The sequence below is a fragment of the Tachysurus vachellii genome, chromosome 4, assembly GCF_030014155.1.
Source record: "Tachysurus vachellii isolate PV-2020 chromosome 4, HZAU_Pvac_v1, whole genome shotgun sequence".
NCBI lineage: Eukaryota > Metazoa > Chordata > Actinopteri > Siluriformes > Bagridae > Tachysurus > Tachysurus vachellii.
The window spans coordinates 16,115,162-16,133,138 of record NC_083463.1 but is presented as its reverse complement, the minus strand read 5'-3'; the positions used below and the strand labels follow the sequence as shown (position 1 = coordinate 16,133,138).

Sequence of the window (17,977 nt, the reverse complement as noted above, 5' to 3'; positions counted from 1 at the left end):
CTGTGCCGAATTCCTGTTTTGCAAGCTGTTACTCTGGTCTAAACGTCTAGCTGTCATCAAGGGAAAACTTCCTAAACGATACAACTTCGACTCAAGTCAGCACTTCCACAATATATGCAAAGCAGGCTTTGTTGATGTGCGGTACTGCCTGTGGAAACTACTCCTTAGATTAATAGATGTTTCGCGTTACGTAGAAAGCGTTTCAGTGTTCAAACAGCAAAGTGGAGTAATTGGACCTGTGAGTGTTGCATGACGCTGAATTGTATTTCTCTCAACAATATTCTTCCTTTTCCTATCATGATAAAAGCAGACAAAGGTCCCGCGTGATTAAGCAAAGATTGAAACTGATACGTCGGAATAAGCTTAATGAAGCAAATCTGACATTTTTTACTCGCTGATCCGGCTTGAGTCATTACGATGACTCGGCTAATCTAATAACATCATTTAAATGTTAAAGCCTCATTATGCAGTCAGTAAATTAATAATTTAGAGTGAAACATGCTCTGGTCAAGTCGGAGGAGAGATGAACCGTCTCCGCTCTCTTTAAGGGAACGTTACGACCGTGAGACAACAGATACAGTACAGGGACGAATACGGGAGATAGAATGACTAATAATAGCACGGGAAAGAGATGGATGGAGAGAGAGGGACCCACAGAACGAGAAAGAGGGCCACAGAGAGATGCAGGGCAATTACACTGACATAGTCCTTCAGTAACCACAGCATCACGTCTCTCTCTCTCACTCTCACTCTCTCTCCCCGTTGACAGGAAGTGTGACAGTCTCCGATCCTCTGGTTTAATTATTCAAAGTGGATTAGACCTTCAGTTCCAGCTGCCTAATGCATCCCAGCAATGAATATTGCATCTGAGAGAGAGCGAGAGCGAGAGGGAGAGAGAGAGCGAGAGTGAGAGAGAGGATGAAAAGGAGGTGAATGAAAAACGGATGGGGAGAGAAAAAAGTCAAGGTATAAGAAACATGAAAGACAAGAACCAAATGGTTACAGCATGGAGGGTAAAAAAAAAAAGGAAGAAAAGAAGATGGAAAAGAAGAGACATTACTGCATGTGGCTTTGATAAAAGAAAAAAAAAGTGAAATAAGGACAAAAAAGCCTTTCCCAAGGAGCCATAATCAGTTAGTCAGATGACACATGCTGCGTCCAAATGATCACTGTTAAACAGGACAAGAGGTCAGCTATTCTCCGTGTCGTTACCTGCATGCTGAGCCATACACATTTGTCTACATCTCCCACCTTCTTCCTCCATCTTGCCTTTCTGTGATCCAGCAGATCTGCACATTCGTCCACTTTACCAGAACTTCCCTGCCTCCACAACTCTTTACTCTGCCGCTCGCCAGTTTCTCTCCTAAGCCCTCTCTCCAGCTCGCTCTCAGTCTGTGGTTATTTTCAGGAAAGAGGTAGGCAGATGAGAGAGTCTCTCATCTGAGAGTGGTGAAGCGAGATGAGGAAGGACGCATGCGAGAGAATATGAAGATCAAAATGAGTGGCGTGTCTAAAAATAAAGATAGAAGACAGCTGCTTGCATGGTGCAGGTCCTGAATCGGTTCTGGCTGAAATCGCCCACACCGGCTTTGGGTACCACAGAGATCTCAGGCTGCCGCAGAAAGAAACAAATTAACAGACATGATCCTGCAGAGGGACATTAGCGCAGCGGACATCAACTAGACAACCGCAATCCAGATGTAGACCCATTCAGATAAACTTGTAAATTAGTAAATAATTCACTCACTCACTCATTTTCTACCGCTTATCTGAAGCCTTACCGCTTACCGCTTATACCTCGGGTCATGGGGAGCCTGTGCCTATCTCAGGCGTCATCGGGCATCAAGGCAGGATACACCCTGGACGGAGTGCCAACCCATCACAGGGCACACACACACACTCTCATTCACTCGCGCAATCACACACTACGGACAATTTTCCAGAGATGCCAATCAACCTACCATGCATGTCTTTGGACCGGGGGAGGAAACCGGAGTACCTGGAGGAAACCCCCGAGGCACGGGGAGAACATGCAAACTCCACACACACAAGGCGGAGGCGGGAATCGAACCCCCAACCCTGGAGGTGTGATACTTATATATTATATATATATTAGGTATTATACACACATATATATACATATATACACACACATATATATATATACACATACATATATACACATACATATATATATATACACATACATATACACACACACACCTGTGCATTTATCCATTCCTGGATGTTGACAGATATGCAAATATCCCAGGTTTTAGTAACGTACGGTGTAAAACATCCGAATATATATTAGCCAGAATTAATTGTTAAGCCTGGGTGAAATATGAGCAGTGTAAACTGTGAAACAAAAAAACTCATGATTCCTTTACTCAGAGTTTAATACAACCCAGAATGAACTATTTCAATGTGAAAGTCTTTAGTTTCTGTTGGAGCGAATCTTAAGCAGCTGCCAATACCAACACAACTGGAACAGGAACGAGAGGCCAGCGGAGATCCAGTTTCTCTTGTAGTAAAAGTTCTGGTATTATGAACAGGGAAAATCATAAAAAAACAATTCGTGTCTATTTTACAAATTCCAAATTGCTGTACAAATCTCAGGGTTATTAGGTGTTGCGTAGACTAGTTGTTTAATGCATAGCTGTTGTGTGGATATGGACGAACCAGGCCAGGGGAGAAAACAGAGAAGACGACTGGATGTACTTTGGTAGAATGAAGAATTTAGTGAGTCTGAATTATTTTCAGACAACTGTACACTGTCAGTCTGGGAGAACACACAACATCCTCCACTCATTATAGTTCTCTCGGTGAGTTAGAAGCAGCGCCGTCAGCTCCAGGAGCAATGAATTCGGCTGAGCCACCAGGTCTTAAGCCTTGGTAACTTCTCCTTTAGCTTATTTATGGCACTCATTTATGTTTTTGTTATTTACACTACAGTCTGAGAAAGGCATGTGATTGGCTGTTAACTGAAGTGTGGTTTGATGTTTGCTCTTTGTTTATCAGGACTGCAGTGCAACCTAAAAACAAGCTAAACCAAACATACATATTTGGATGACTATGAAAATATCTGGGCTGCCCTGTTCCGAGAAGAGTAACCATTAAACTTGCAGCGCTGACTTTCTAGAAAGTGCTTTTAAAGTTTTATTCTCATTCCTTCGCTGTCTTTTGCAGAGGCTCGTCACAGTCCGTCAGCGCTCCAACTGGCCTGAGAGTGGCGGCTTTCCTACCCAACGCCTCCCTTTCCCATTCTCCTCTCCTTCCTTCGCTCCTCTGTCGTTGATCTCTCTTGCTTGTTAGAGCAGTCGCGCTCCAGCTGGCTTGGGACAGCCACTTCTCAACCATTGCACTCGTCTGTCTCGCCTCCTCCTCCTCCTTCCTGCCCCCCCGTCCTACTCACCACACACACCCCCTTCCCTCCCTTGGTGCAGTCCACCCCTCTTCCCGAACATTTGGAAAAATAAATGGCGTCACTCCTATAATGTAATCTCCCTCTTGTTATTGCCAAGATGACATTTTGCCTAGTCCACCGCTACACCCCCTCTTCCTCCCCCACACACACTCTCACACTCACTATTTTTTTTCTCCCTTCCCCACACACACACCCACATCTGGACTCTATTAGAATAAATGGGGAGACTCGTTTCTCCTTCATACTTCTGGGCGCTCAAAAACCCACTGAATTATTGGAGATTCCCGCGAGACTGCCGGAGATGGGGTGAAGAACGACGTCTCCATGGCGACCAGGCGAATCTGCTCCTTCTTCTTTTTAGCTCCTTTTTTCTCCTTATCTCTGTTCTTTTCTCTTTTACACTTACTCTTTTTTTTTTTTAAATTAAAGCAACTCAATTTTCAGTGCTAATGACAGAGAGACAGAGGGAGTGAGAGAGTGTGTGAGAAAGAGAGAGAAAGAAAGACAGACAGAGAGAGAGAGAGAGAGAGAGAGAGAGAGAGAGAGAGAGCGAGAGAGAGAAAGAAAATACACAAGAGTGAGAACAGGAGAAGCAGACAGACAGAAAGTGGGAATGATAGAAGTCAGCTCCATGCTGTCTACCCTCTCTTCGATCTGTTGCTTAATTTGCTACGATGAGAAGAATCCGAAGGGCAAATCAGTGCATCCTCCATTGTTAAAAGAGGCACAGATATAATGGCACTAAATGAGTGGGGGCCTGAGTGCTAGAAATGACTGCAATTAGTTTCATCTAGCAGCAGGAGTGCAGAGGAGGAGAGCGAAACACGAGAGCAGAGACGAGATAAAGGAGGTGGAAAAGAAGAGATACAGGAGGAAGTGTTGGGAGAGGAGTAAAACTCTTTGAAGATGCACATAGTGTGAGGAGACTGATATATTCCATCCATACCTCTTCTCGCCTGCTCGCCCTCTGGCCCTTCAGTGTAAGCTCTGCTTCTCTCAGATAAGACTCCGTCTCTCTCTCTCACACACACACACACACGCACACACACACACAGCACTCATCTCCACAGGGGGCATCCCCCCTCTTCCCCCAAATACACAGCTGCAGTGTTGCCTGTAGGGAGTGGTGTGAGCGTCTGGGTTAATGCCAGAGTAAACACGCCGAGCTGAGGAGTTCATGGACAGAAGAATTCACACCTCCACACACACAAACACCCACATGCACATGCACACAAAAAAAAAAATTACATTCAGCACGAACCTTTCACTTGGAGGAAACGAGAGAAAAACACCCTTTTGCACGCCCACGCTCACTTTCTTTTCCGATTCCGTCATCTTTTCTTGCTTGTTCGCTCGAACAGCGTGCACGCAGTGTAGAGCTCCTTTGCCCTTTCCAGGGCGCTATAATGCAACGCACGGAAATGCATACTAGCCGCACCGATTTTTTCAAACCGGTCTGTGTGCGCGCTCGTTGTAGTGGTAGTCAATTATGCAATTTGTGAACTATTCGCACTAGTGCAATCAAATGTACCATCTGCCTGAGAGTCTACTCAAACAAAATGCAAGAAAGGTTAAGCTGTGAATCAAATTCAGTGCCACCATCGCTATTTGACCTGACAAAACAAGTGGTTTTTTCCCCCCAGTAACAGAATTCAAAAAGACAGAAGGAGTGCACAATTATTTCTGGATAATAACGCTTTCAGCCTCGCAGATCACAAAAAAGGTCCTTAATAATACTAGCTTTTAAACGAACAGCGAATTTTAGTATAGATACATTCAAATAAATCCAGCGTGACTAGAAAATTCGCTTTTTTCATTAGAAAAAAGAACATTAATTTGTGGTGTCAGGAGAAGGCAAGAAATTGAACGAACATGCGCATATCATTATTAAAAGGGGTGTATTTTGTACCACATGTAGGGGCTCCTGAGAGACAAACGGTGTGAAAAACCTGGCCATGGATGACTGACGTCTTTGAGACTTGAACTTGTGATCTGCTGGTGATGCTGGAGCAATCCATGCAGGGTAGTCTGAGAGAGCAAATCTGCCCCTGCTTTGTGGGAGGTAAAGATAATGTTATTCTCTGACCTGTCAATCAGAGGGACGCTAATCAATTAGCACCTGTGCAGAAGACACAGCGCTTTCCTACAGTGCTCAGCTGCACTGTGAGAAAAGATTCGCAAAGACGAAGTGACTGTTTTTATGTATCCTGGAGGAAGCACGTGCTAGTTCAAAGCTATGTAGCTGTATGCTAGATGGCTAGTAAGTAGAAATTTGCAAATCACTGCAATCACTAATGAATGGCAAAACATTGGCTTAGGGATCTTGGCAGTTTTTCTTTTTAGTACCAGTGCTACTTCTTTCCGCTTTAACGCATAGCTACGATTAACCAGCAACGGTGATCGGTTTTTGAGAAAAAAAAAATCCCTAATCACTTATAGCACTGGAATGTTTGATAAAAATGAAATGTAAAGGTCCACTTTGATTTCTTCTAAAGGTCTGGATAAAAAAGCAAGATAACTGCATATCAATAACAATCACCTTTTAAAGCTTGTACATTAGTGATCAAGCCATGAATGTTTGTTTTTATAACTAAAAGCTGTTCTTCATCTACATAAAAATACATTTTTCGAATATTAAAAACATTTGAATGTTAGTAGCTGACCAGTGGGATTTGAGCTCTCTTTGATTTGCAGTGCATTCCTTTACCATCTCTGCATGTGCGAATGCCTTATTACGTTTAGCAACAAGCACAAGGGAATTCTTAGAAAGCATACGTTCACACGCTTGGGCTGTGAGAGAATGGACCTGCACTCTAGTAGATGGTTTCATGTTGTGGAAAGGTTCAGTCAAAGAGGTCATTTTTCCCCCACAGTGGTGCTTCACATCAGCACTTTTGAATAATGCCTCGTGATGAACTCGTCGTGGAACAGAGGAGACGCGTCGGATTTGAACGACGTCTGTCTGATCATCATTTTTTAAATGAGAAACACTGTCACTTCACTAATCAGAGCAGTGGGGGTGCATGTAATAAACAGCATGCAAGATTTCTTAGCGTCTGCGCCGCTACAGGCTTTTTTCCCCCAGTACTTCATTCAGTCCGTTGAAACACTTTCCTGGGTCTGCCAACTGACGACCCTATGCTATAATCTCTATTCCTTGCTTCAAACACTTTCACTTATTATTTTATATTTACCTCAGGTCAAACGTGAAAAACCAAACATATAGAAGAAGCAAATATTTTCCCTCTGTAATAGATTCGAATGGCAGAGCGACATGTGACAGGCTCTGAGTAAATTCCACTTATGACAGTGAATGAGTGTGTGTGTGTGTGTGTGTGTGCTGGTCCTGACCTCCTGAATACTTTCTATAAGCAGCAGCATGTAAGTCATTTCTTTACACTGAAACTTGGTGAAAAATGAGACAGCCCTGATTCTGATTCCTTCGCCTTCTCTCGCTTTTCACTCGTCAGTGAGCACGCGGCACAATCGGCCTTCGTGCTCAGGGTTTTTTCCCCCCGCATGTCCGGCTGAGGAAGAGCCCGGCGCGCAGCCCTGTCACCTGAACCAATTACAGATGGGCCGATAGCTCAGCAGCCATGCTTTGTTGATAGGGAGCTTGAGAGTTGTCAAGTAAATCCGAAGAGCGGAAAGAAAAATTGGAGGAACGTGGATAGAATATAAATGGGGGATTGCGGTATGGAAGAGTGAGGGAGAGAGGGACGTCTGAGTTAGTCATTCTTTAAGAGCTCAGAACTGCATCGACTAAACCCGAGCTTCCTGTCAGAGTTCATTTGTTCGCTGTCTAAGCGTGGCTCGCAGCACGGCAAGCTAAATATTTTCAGCAGCCGCAAAAACACGCCGACACACTGGTCCTAACGCAGTTGGTGGGGGATTATGAGGGGTGCGGATAAGTACAGCCAGAGGGGGGTAAGTCTGGCTACTACATGAACCTGAAAGAAAAAAAAAACAGAAAGCACAGCAGGAGCTTATGAACATTACCAGAGCATGTGTGCGTCTGAGTGATAGACTAACTTTGCGGTTAGTCGGTCATCTAAATGACATGACGTGCAACATCTCCGTATTCAGGTGTGATTCAAAGGCGCAACCTCGGGACAGGACCTTGTAGACGAACGTGCTTGTGTGTGTTGTTCTCTCCTGCAGTCTGGGCAACAGACAGCAGCAGGAGAAGAAAAGCCTAGGCATAATTGGACAGAGGTTTTATCCCCTCTGACCAATTAAACCAAAGCTACGCACATACAAACAACCAATCAGAGACCTCATGCCAAGCTGAGGTGATAAGAGTTTGTTCTGGTAACACACACACACACAAGTATACACACTGGGATACATCATATACCTTCACGCACATAAGTGAATGTTTGCAGTGATGAGAGGACTGGAGCAGAATGGTGCAGAGATCAGAATGGTGCAGTGGCTCAGTGTATGTGTTTTTCCACCAGCACTGTGCCGGAGCCAGAGCTAATCAAGGGAACCAAAAAGGCTTTTTGTGAACCGGCCAACATTTCCCCTGATTTAAGAGCTGTTGCAGATGTAATTAGATGTGGGAGTTTACTGACAAAGACCTTAAAATATTAACTGTGAATAGTTTTACAAGTACTTTATAGTTCAAGGACAAATCTTTCAATTACATCTGCACTCTGCACAAAGAGTAGAAATAAAATACAATTAAAAAAAAAAATTGCCGTGCTGTTTCTTACCTGTGCAGTTGCTCAAATGATTATTATTTTTTATTTTTACAATAAAATACACAATATTTTTGAAACGTCCCCACAATGTACATAGTATATTTTAAAGGAACCTGGAATCCACCCTGAAACGCATTAAATATCTTTATGTATTGAAATATTTGTGATGTGCAAAGTGATTCTAATGGCAGTTTGTTGGTTAATGCTGTAAATTCATTATTTGTGTCTTTACAGGTTGTGTGATGCTCAGACATCAGAGTGAGGACATTTATGGCGCAGTTACAATGGTGTTTAATAGGAGAAAACAAGCCTCACTGCTATTTTCGAAAAACAAAAGAGGAGGAGCTAATTTTCTCACTCTCAAATTTACAGTGATGTTCAATGTCATATTACTGAGATATAGAAGAAGTGGTGACAGCAAAACCTGGATTAAAAATGTCCATAATGAAACGCAGCTACATGGTATAACAGTTACAGCAGGGACTTGGCTCAGCTGATGAGCATTATGACGTCTACAGCAACGCTAGCATCAAAGCCGAAGACTTACAACATTATAGGTTATGGGTTAGATTTTAACAGATGCAGATGTGCCTCAGCTGGACAGATTAAAGCACTAAAGTGCTGCTGCATCACCCTCTCTACAGTATCAAGGTCTCTATTAAACACTAAAGACTATTTTTTTTAATGTATTTTTTTATGTTGTAGTGGGTACCTGAATGGCACAGAGTAAAAATAGACCAATGTGTTGAAGCTTAAACTGAAAAAAATATATAGAAATCTTGGATGGTGTTAAATATCAGATAGTTATTAAAATTGATAAGCAATCTGAGAAATCCTCAAATGGCCAATTTTGTCCTTTAATCTGAACCAAACCTGCATGATTTAGAAGTACGAACACCGAGTAAGCATGGAATGGTCCTAGATTAGGCACTGACAAGGACTATTAATATGATAGGTTAGACTTTGTGGTATAACCGCACGGCTGCACACTTTCAGTTAACAAAATGGGTTTTCCATTCAATCTCCAATTCATTTATTATTTTCATTTTTTTGTTTCAATCTCAATGCTTTCACTGCATAGTAAGAGTTCCTTTATTCCATGAGGAAAAAATAGTCTCAATTGTAAAACCAGTGCTGCTTCAGGGATGCAGATTAACATTCGCAACACCCCTACCTGTTAATATAAGCGCTCCAACCTCCAGCACAAAGGGTAGGAGGTGTGAATTTGCACTTAGTTTGTAGATTAGCATTTACCTGTAAGTTACCGGGCCACAAAAACCCTACTCCACAGTCACCACAGAAGTGTTTCATCATATACACCGCATGATAATACAGTCGTGTCACAGGAAACAACTCACCTCAGACATGTTGACCCGCCCTTCCTGGAACGAGCACTCGTTCGCGTTCTGCGTGCACAAGTGACGATATTTGCACCAATGACACGGAAAGGAGCCGTTCACACATGACAGGCACCTGCACAGAGTGTTTAGGGAGACACAGACATTAAATTAAAGCAAGGGCAACTATACTAACAGTGAGTAAAGTGTCAACTGTCCTTTCCCTGCCTTTCTATTATGAGTAAATGACTGTCCCTGTCTTTCATCCTGTGTCTTTTGTCCCCCCCCTACTTTTTCTTTTAACGGCAACCTTTTTTTTTTTTTAGTGAAGCTGCTCTTTCATCCCCACACAAAGATGAGCTTTCAGTAAGGCACCCATGGTTTAGAGCGAGACAGAGACGAAGAGACTGATGACATGAGAGAGAAAGATCAAATAGTGTAGGATTTCCCATAGAGAAAGAGAGAGAGAGATCTATTGAATAGTATATAACAGGTTTTGAGCTGTGCTGATTTCCCCCCACACTCAGACGCACACAGACAAAACAAACACGCGCACAACCCCCGCATCCACAGCAATCTGAGTGCTTTGGCTAGAAAAGCTAAACCGTTCATTTAGATTAATCACCTCAGCCAAGCGATTTGTTCACCCACAGCCATTAAATGAACATTCAGAACAAAGACGGCCGGCCACGTAATTGAATCACATGATCCTCTTAATTGACCAATCTGCTTCTGTGTTGAGAGAAGCTGCCCAATTAGATGAGAAATGGTCAGTCAAGGAAATTATCCCTGCTTCCGAATTCAAAGTGAGCAATTTATCAAAGAACCCTTTTTGCGATGTCCGACGTTGTTTATTGGTCGAGAGGGGACGGGGTGTGTATGTGCATTTGTGTGTATTAATAAGAGTGCGCTTGTGTTTGTTAAGTGGCCTCCCACTGAGGCTCCATTTGTCTCTGTGTTATTAGTGAATCTCTGCTGAACCAGTCACTTCCATCCATCCAAGAGGGTCAGGGGACAAATCCGAAGAGCCAGCCAAGATGTATTAGAAATGAACGACGCACATGCATACACACATTTACTTACTATACATTGTGAGGACCGTCAGTTGACAATTATTCATCGAATTAATACTAGGCTACACCTTATTCTAACTCTAATATTAACCTCAGTTACCAAAAGAAAAACTATTTGCCTCTTTAAACTTACAGTTTGTTAAATGCAGACTGCGGTGTTTTGTCCCTACAAGGTCAAATGTGTCAGATATTCCTATTCTTAAGGGTGTTGGATAAAAATCCTGACCCCATACACACAGAAATCATCATTAATAGGTGGTGGGTTATTTGTTTAACATTTAGAAATGAGAGAGGTAAAAAAAAGCACCAGTTTTAAACAAACCAACCACTCAACCCACATAGAGGACAATTAGCATTTAACACAATTCAGTCATTTCAAATGATTCTCCAAACTGTTTTCTAACTCCATTTATTAGGCTTTTTGGGGAAGAAGAATAACCTCAAGCCTATTCTTCTGTTGTGCAGTTGAGCATTGTGTACCTGACAAATAAGCGTGAATTAATTGGGGAAAGAAATAAATTCATTAAATAAAATGTTAATAACCAAATGAATAAACAGACCACATCATTAAGTGATGGACAGTTAAAATATAAATGGACTAGAAATTCAAAATGTATCCCAAATATTAAAAATGAATGCATCATTAAACCATCAGCTATGTCTCCTTTAAAATTACTCTGGTTATTTTTCATTCTATCATTTGGGTTAGCATTTAAATTAGCAGCACCAGAACTCTCGACAGGTGGCAAGCAAAACGGAATAGCAACAAAACTAAACCCGAACTAAAACGGTAGCAAAGACAGAAGTAAAGACAGCCCTAGAATTTAAAGAGTCAGGACACGGCCAGTCAAATTAGCCCTGTACAATGCTGTAACTAATGCCTCTCAGTAGTGTAGCCGGTATAGTTAACACTAAGCACAGTGTTTATCTGTTTGCCAAGATTCTTCTGAAGCCTTTCTGACCTCAGTCATGAGTTGATTGTATTATATTGCTTCTGGCATGTGTTTTTGTTCTCCGATTTGTCTGAGCCTCAGTGATACAGCAGACCTGTGTTCTGTCTAGTTCTGCAGCATCCCAGTGAAAAGCTCCTGCTGCTTGCTGTGGGGATGTGGAATTTCTGTGGCGGCTCTGGCCAGCGAAAGCACCGTGACTAGCAAAAATCTACTAATATTTGCACAAGAGCCGTCTTACTTTTTTCTTCATTTCCTTCAGATTTAAAACTAACCATGAAAAGCTTATTATTCTTATTTTTCCAGCTTTTTCCAGCTTTCCCAGTAAGTTTTTTTGTAGTGCTGCCTTGATTATCCACTAGCTGATTACTGTTTTCAGCTAGTTAACTGTTCTGACTGTGATACTGACACTTATTTATTATGATCAATCCCTCCAAGATTTCTCAGAGGTTTTTTGATTGTTGAGGCCAAAAATGCTTGATTATGCTTCAGCTCTTTTTTTTAAAAAAGGTCTGTACGGCAGCTTTTTTATTTTTGGCAGAAAACTTACTTAAACTGATGAAACTGCAAGCACAGGAATCCTTTATTAAGCTACTACCACTGATGACACGCATGTAATTGCTTTGTATGACTGTACTCGTGTTCGACCTCCACTGCAATCGCAACTAATTATGGCAGCACAATGTCTTGAAAACGCCACCACACTATGTCTCCTGTATTTTGATATTTGTGTAGCTTTGAAAAGAAGGACTAAAACTGCACTGCACTGAAAATGAGTTGGAGTGGTGGACATGTCCCCCCATGTAGCAAACATCTGCTTCTTCCCTGGATGATGTGCTGGTGGAATATAAATCTTTATCCTGTTGTTCGCCTGCACATCTCCTTCCCAACAGGGTTTAATCTGGTGCCTCTTCTGCATCACCCTGGAGTGTGTCGAGCCCCATCACACCTACTGTTCCCACAAGTGCCAGTCTGAAGTGAGGGTTAATTTTTTCTGGAGCTTCATTTCAGTCACCTCTCTGAACCAGGTTCATTATAATCCCCTCACGTCGCACAGAGCTCTTTATAAGCTAAATTCTACTAGGGTCTGGCTTCGCTCTCTTCCCCCGCCTTTATTCTCACTTCCTTTCTGAATTCTCTTCTATCATATTAAAATGGCCGTGCTGCCCAGGCCTGCTCCGCATGTTACCAACAGCAAAGACCACAATGCACCTTGACTACCTTTCTCCCCAACCCCACTTTCACTTTCATTACACAGGGCTCAGGCTTTTCTTTCCAGTAACTGATTTAAAGTGAGAGGGGAAATTGTAAATTGCTGGCAAGTTAAATGGCAAGTGCTCTTAAGGGAAGTGTGAGCGTGTGCTTTCTCTTACACGTGCCAAAAATGTGTTCGCGTCTCAAAAAGCCCTTTCCAGGAAGTAATTGCCCCCTCATTGCAGGCTCTTCTTCTTCCTCTTTTCCACTTCCATCTTTTTCTCCTTATCTCTCCCTTCTTGAATCCAGGCCTCTCTCCCCTTCATTCCTCTTCCACCTTCCGTCCCACCTCCAAATCACACAGTGCTTTAAAACTGCGCCCGTGATTTCAAAAGAGCGCATTTTCAGTGCAGTGTGTGAGATTTGGAATGAATTGAATGTGTCTTCTGTAGGAAGATCCTGGCATCCTGTGCGCTCCATAATAGCTAATGCTCAGGCATATACAGCCACGGCTCAGTTTAATTAAGAGACGATCATGACTGCGTGTGATTTTCCATTTCAGCGTCTCTCATTTTCCGACCCCCTCTCCACCTCACCCCAAAATGGCACCGCTCCAAATTAGATTAATATTAATATGCAAATTTATGGCATTTCCAAGTGCACAAGACCTCATCAGTTGAATAAATAAAAGGGGTTCTGTGTGTGTGTGCACATGTACACGACTCCGCTGCCTCTTTTCTCTGATAAAATTAAAAAAAGGGTGAAATTCATGCAATTTCTATACCTTTCAGCTCAGCTTAAAAGCGCACCGTGTTTATACTTTCAGTTCACACACCAATGATAATGAGTGCATACAAATGTGTGTGCACATTTCTGTGCCCTATGCTGTCCCTCCCTGCCTGACACACACACACACACACACTGTTATCTATTAGAGAGAGTATTATATGACTTGGATGTTGCGACACTGCATTTTTTCAAGAACGTGTGTGTGCGTGAGAGAGAGAGAGAGAGAAAGAGAGACTGTGTCGGATCCCCCTGGAGACAGCAACGGGTCTCATCTGTCCTGCAATGAGACACGACACATACCCCAAGAGAGCCTGAAACCATCTGGACTCTTACAATAACCCTCTTACACTATGCAGCAGTTACATCGCTGAATGCGATTTAAAACACTGCCACGGTAGGACAAGCTTTCTCGTTAAACACACTGCATTTCCAGTACATGTTCATTTAATGATTTTTCTTGCTATTGCTAAAGTCAATATGCAGATTTCCATTTATCTGACTGTACAATTATGCAGCATTTTCTTTTAACCATACGCTTTCTTCAGAGAGAGTCAAATACCTGTCAATCATCCTGGGTTGCCATGGTTACTTAAATTTGACCCCCTTGGGTAAATTTGAGGGGTGGCGGGTTAGGGGGTAGGGGTTAGGGGGTAGAGGAAGCAAAGTGAAGAAGGAGAACACTTACGATTTGTGGACAGTGCAGTTGTAGAAGACAAAATCCACACTAGCAAACTTCTTTCCCGTTTCTTTTGACTTCAGGTAGAGTTTCACCACACGTTTATCACCTGCAGAGAGCAAGAGAGTGAGCGCGGGTGATGGAGAAGAAGAAAGGTATCTAGGCAACGCATTGTGCTTCCTTCCCCCGTAGCAGGGCATTGCAGTGGTAAAAATAGCCGGCTTTGATTGTGCTATGATTACCGTGGATGTGATCAAAATTGCACTGTAGGATCCTCACATAATCAAAATAGCCATCTTCGCTGAGACACCACTCTCATATTGCCATAGAGACAGTGAGAATACTGCAACTATTAGCAAATGACTCCGAACCACAAATCAGAAAAAGACTAGAAATTGTGCTCGGTTTCAATCGTCCACCTTCACATTTCAAGATTCAGAGAATGAGAATTTTAAAATTTGGGATTATCTGATAGACATTTTCCCCCATCTCCATCTTTTTTCTTCCCAAATGTTGCCTTTGGATTCTCTCCTGATGCCTCTTTCTCTACATACACACACACCTTGGTGGCGAGTGATAGGGATGAGCTCCTTAGTGCTGGGGGAGAGGCAGTAGATACGAGATCCCTGTATCCTGGCTTCAGTCTCAGTGTAGTCTTCAAAAGAACAGTTCACGCCTGCGGACAGGTCCGGAACATTCCGTGCTTGGAGAACCAACTGGAGAAGCAGAAAAAACACTGAACATTAATCTGAGAAATCGCTATTTTCTAGCTCTAAAACAATATTATGGTGCGTTCAAGTCATGCTGGAAAAATCATATTCGGAGTTGAACACACGAACGCCGCCACAAAGTTGTAATTACGAGTTACGGCGGCATGTCAGTCAGGAAAAACGGAAAAACGAAAAGTGTCCATAGATGTGTTCTGTGCGTCTGGTACATGCGGCAAATTACCGAACACAAGCAAATTGTTTACATTTAATTGAGAAAAGTAAAATCTACACCATGCTACTTATGTGTATTTTGCAGTGCCATGTCTTTCTCAGGCTACCTGCACAAAACACAATAGCACTGTACGATTACAACATGAAATGATAAAGTTTTCAAAGGCTTCATAAATTGATTAAAAAAGAAAAAAAAAAACAACAACAAACAAAAACACACCCCCCGCTTGTATATAAACAAGCATCTCGTTAGTGGATAGAAAAACAATTAACAACAGATCAAACTTGTTTTTTGCCCTCAATGATTTCATAACAGTGTAATGACTTTTGCCTTCCTCTAAACTCTAACATCACAGCCTCACAGTCACAGTATGAAAGAAAAATATAATACGATTCCCATTTTCCTCATGTCATGTCATGCTAAATTCAGGATTTTGTTTCACTTTTTTCCATTTGTTCAATATCCGTTCTATCTGCGTCTGTTCAATCACACCACCCAGCATGCAAAGGTATATTGTAAATCTTTATTGCGAGCTCCTGAATGATTGTAGGATAGTTGCCTGTGAAGATCTACCAGCCAATCTTAGCACAGGAGGCTATGGCACAGTACAGGTAGCGGGGGGAAAAATGCATCTGAACAAGATAACTTTTCAAGGTAACAATTTAGTTGAACAATGCCGGCGGAGCACAGCGTAACCGAGTGTGAGGAAATACAAAAGAGCCAAAGCTAAAGGTGGTGTTTTTCCACCGTTCCCCAGAAGAAGAAGAAGAAGAAAAAACTTTGGAAAAAAGCAAGTAGCCTGTAAAGGAAAGGAGAAAAAATCTGTATATTTAGTGGTGTGCAACCAGAGGGACTATAAGAGTGTTATTTGGATCCAGCACAAAAGATTGTAAAGAAGCCTTTCCACTCCAAATAGATAAGCTGCATGGCGTCTGCTTTAAAAAAAAAACAAAAAACAAAAAAGAACAGAAAGCACACTGAGGTGAGGTAGCTGGCTAACTGCAATGTTACAAGACAAAAGCTCAAGTTATAAAAGTTTCTTTATGAATGCATCTGACTACAAATATGAATAGCACAGCTGGTTTAATTTGAAGAACTCCTGCTTATTCTAGCAGGCTTTCCAGCTATAGTTCTCAGAGCAATACAGAAAATAACCGAATCTGTTGTCACTGAAGTAACCTGAACTCTTTAACATAATGCTAATCGGAAGAAAAAACTCTGTTTCCTCGGAAAGATATTATAGATAGATAAAAATATACTTCTTTTATATATATTTATATGTAGAGAAAGATACATATATATAAATATATATATGTATATATTTAAATATACTTCCAAGCAGCAGCTTACAGCTGTACAACTTGAATTTGTAGCTAGCTTCTGCACTGGCTAGCAAAACAGCTCATGAGAAGCAGAAGCAAAAAACAGAGTCACCATTAAATTTACTGTTTAAGATCAGTCCAAAGTTTCTGTTCGATATAAAACCGCATTTACACTGTCATTCAGCATGCGTGATTTTTAGCATTGCATTGAAATGCTAGCTCTGAAGATTAGCACGTCGCTGGTGTAAGAGGCGAGTACGCATGTATAACAAGAGTTAAATGAACTAGTAGTGTGTATTTTAACCAGAGTTTTTCTCTCTCTTAAGAAAACTTAATCTAAAAAGCACACAGATGTGTATGGAACTGGTGTGAAGTGACTCGAGGGTCTGGGCGTCACTCATCCATTGTCGCTAAACATTCTGGTTAGAGCAGGATCGTTTAGAAATATAGGACTAATGTGTTCACATTTTTCACGATGACAGAGAAAGTAGTTCATCTAGGCTCGGAAATAAATCTTGCGATAGGACAGTAAATGCATGTGTAAGCAATAGTAACAGTTTTGTGAGCTTACAGCAAACGTCTCTGGCAGGACGAGAACTTTAAAGGCACAGATTAGTTTAGTCGAGAGCGCACGTGATTAGTGCATGTGTGCACGTGTTGGACAGGCTGAGATGATCTAATAGCAGCGACTTTTCTCATCAGTCTCACGCCTAAGCTGGACAAGCGAGTATTATGAAATGAGAGTTAGACAGGAGATAATTCAGATTAAACCATGATGCAATGAAGCCAGCGACATTAAAGAGTGATCTAGAAGACAGCATTAAATCTTGCCGACATTAATAAACCAGCTCTTAATAATTAATTATTTAAACAAGCAGGAGTCTGATTTCATCAGGTTGCTGAGTGCGCTGAACTCAGCAGCGCGCCATGTTTTCCTCCATCTGCCTGTTTACGCTTCCTTTGTTTTTCCATTGCCTTTTGTTTTCATCATCATCAACTCAACAATAAACCTGAAATGCCCTTTGACGACTAAATCGAGAATGACTGAGGAGCCTTATTTGGGTTCAGCACACAACACCATCGCCTATGCTGCTCCTCTAACCGGTTCAAACTGCACAGCTAAATGCGTTTAATTAACTCACTCGAGCGGCGGCGAGTATACAAGTAGTGATCCTATAGCGAGCACGGTGCAGTGTAAAGCCAGGTTAATGATACTGCTAAACTGAGGTGGGGAAACAGCTCTACTGCCTTTACACTCACAGCTGCTCCAGCAAAAAAGGGTTATTCAAACACTTGATAGAAAGTATAGCGGATGAAATGCTTAACAAAAAATGACTCTCGTGGAGAAGACGGGATTTAATCTAAGGCGGCGTTCATCAGAGCTCAATTTCTACCCTTAAGGACAAGAGACATTAAAGCTCTTAAAAAAAAAAAAAAAAAAAAGGACTCAGTAGATAAAATTGCTGTATATGAGAATCCCTTTAGAGGCTGTAGCACTGTGGAAATCCTCAGCATGGCCACGGAGCATTTGATACAGAGATTGAGAGACATTTGTGGCTCG

General features: G+C 42.0%; 1 protein-coding gene across 1 annotated transcript in view; it reads right to left on the bottom strand.

Moving 5' to 3' along the window:
- plxna1b (plexin A1b) overlaps positions 1–17,977 on the bottom strand; it is a 182,158-nt gene that overhangs the window by 51,610 nt on the left and 112,571 nt on the right. Inside the window, exons 7-9 of the mRNA XM_060868021.1 lie at positions 14,715–14,868; positions 14,162–14,261; positions 9,492–9,606 (exon numbers count right to left, since the gene is read on the bottom strand). Of these exons, the coding sequence (XP_060724004.1) occupies positions 9,492–9,606; positions 14,162–14,261; positions 14,715–14,868 (369 nt within the window). The remainder of the gene's footprint in view (positions 1–9,491; positions 9,607–14,161; positions 14,262–14,714; positions 14,869–17,977) is intronic.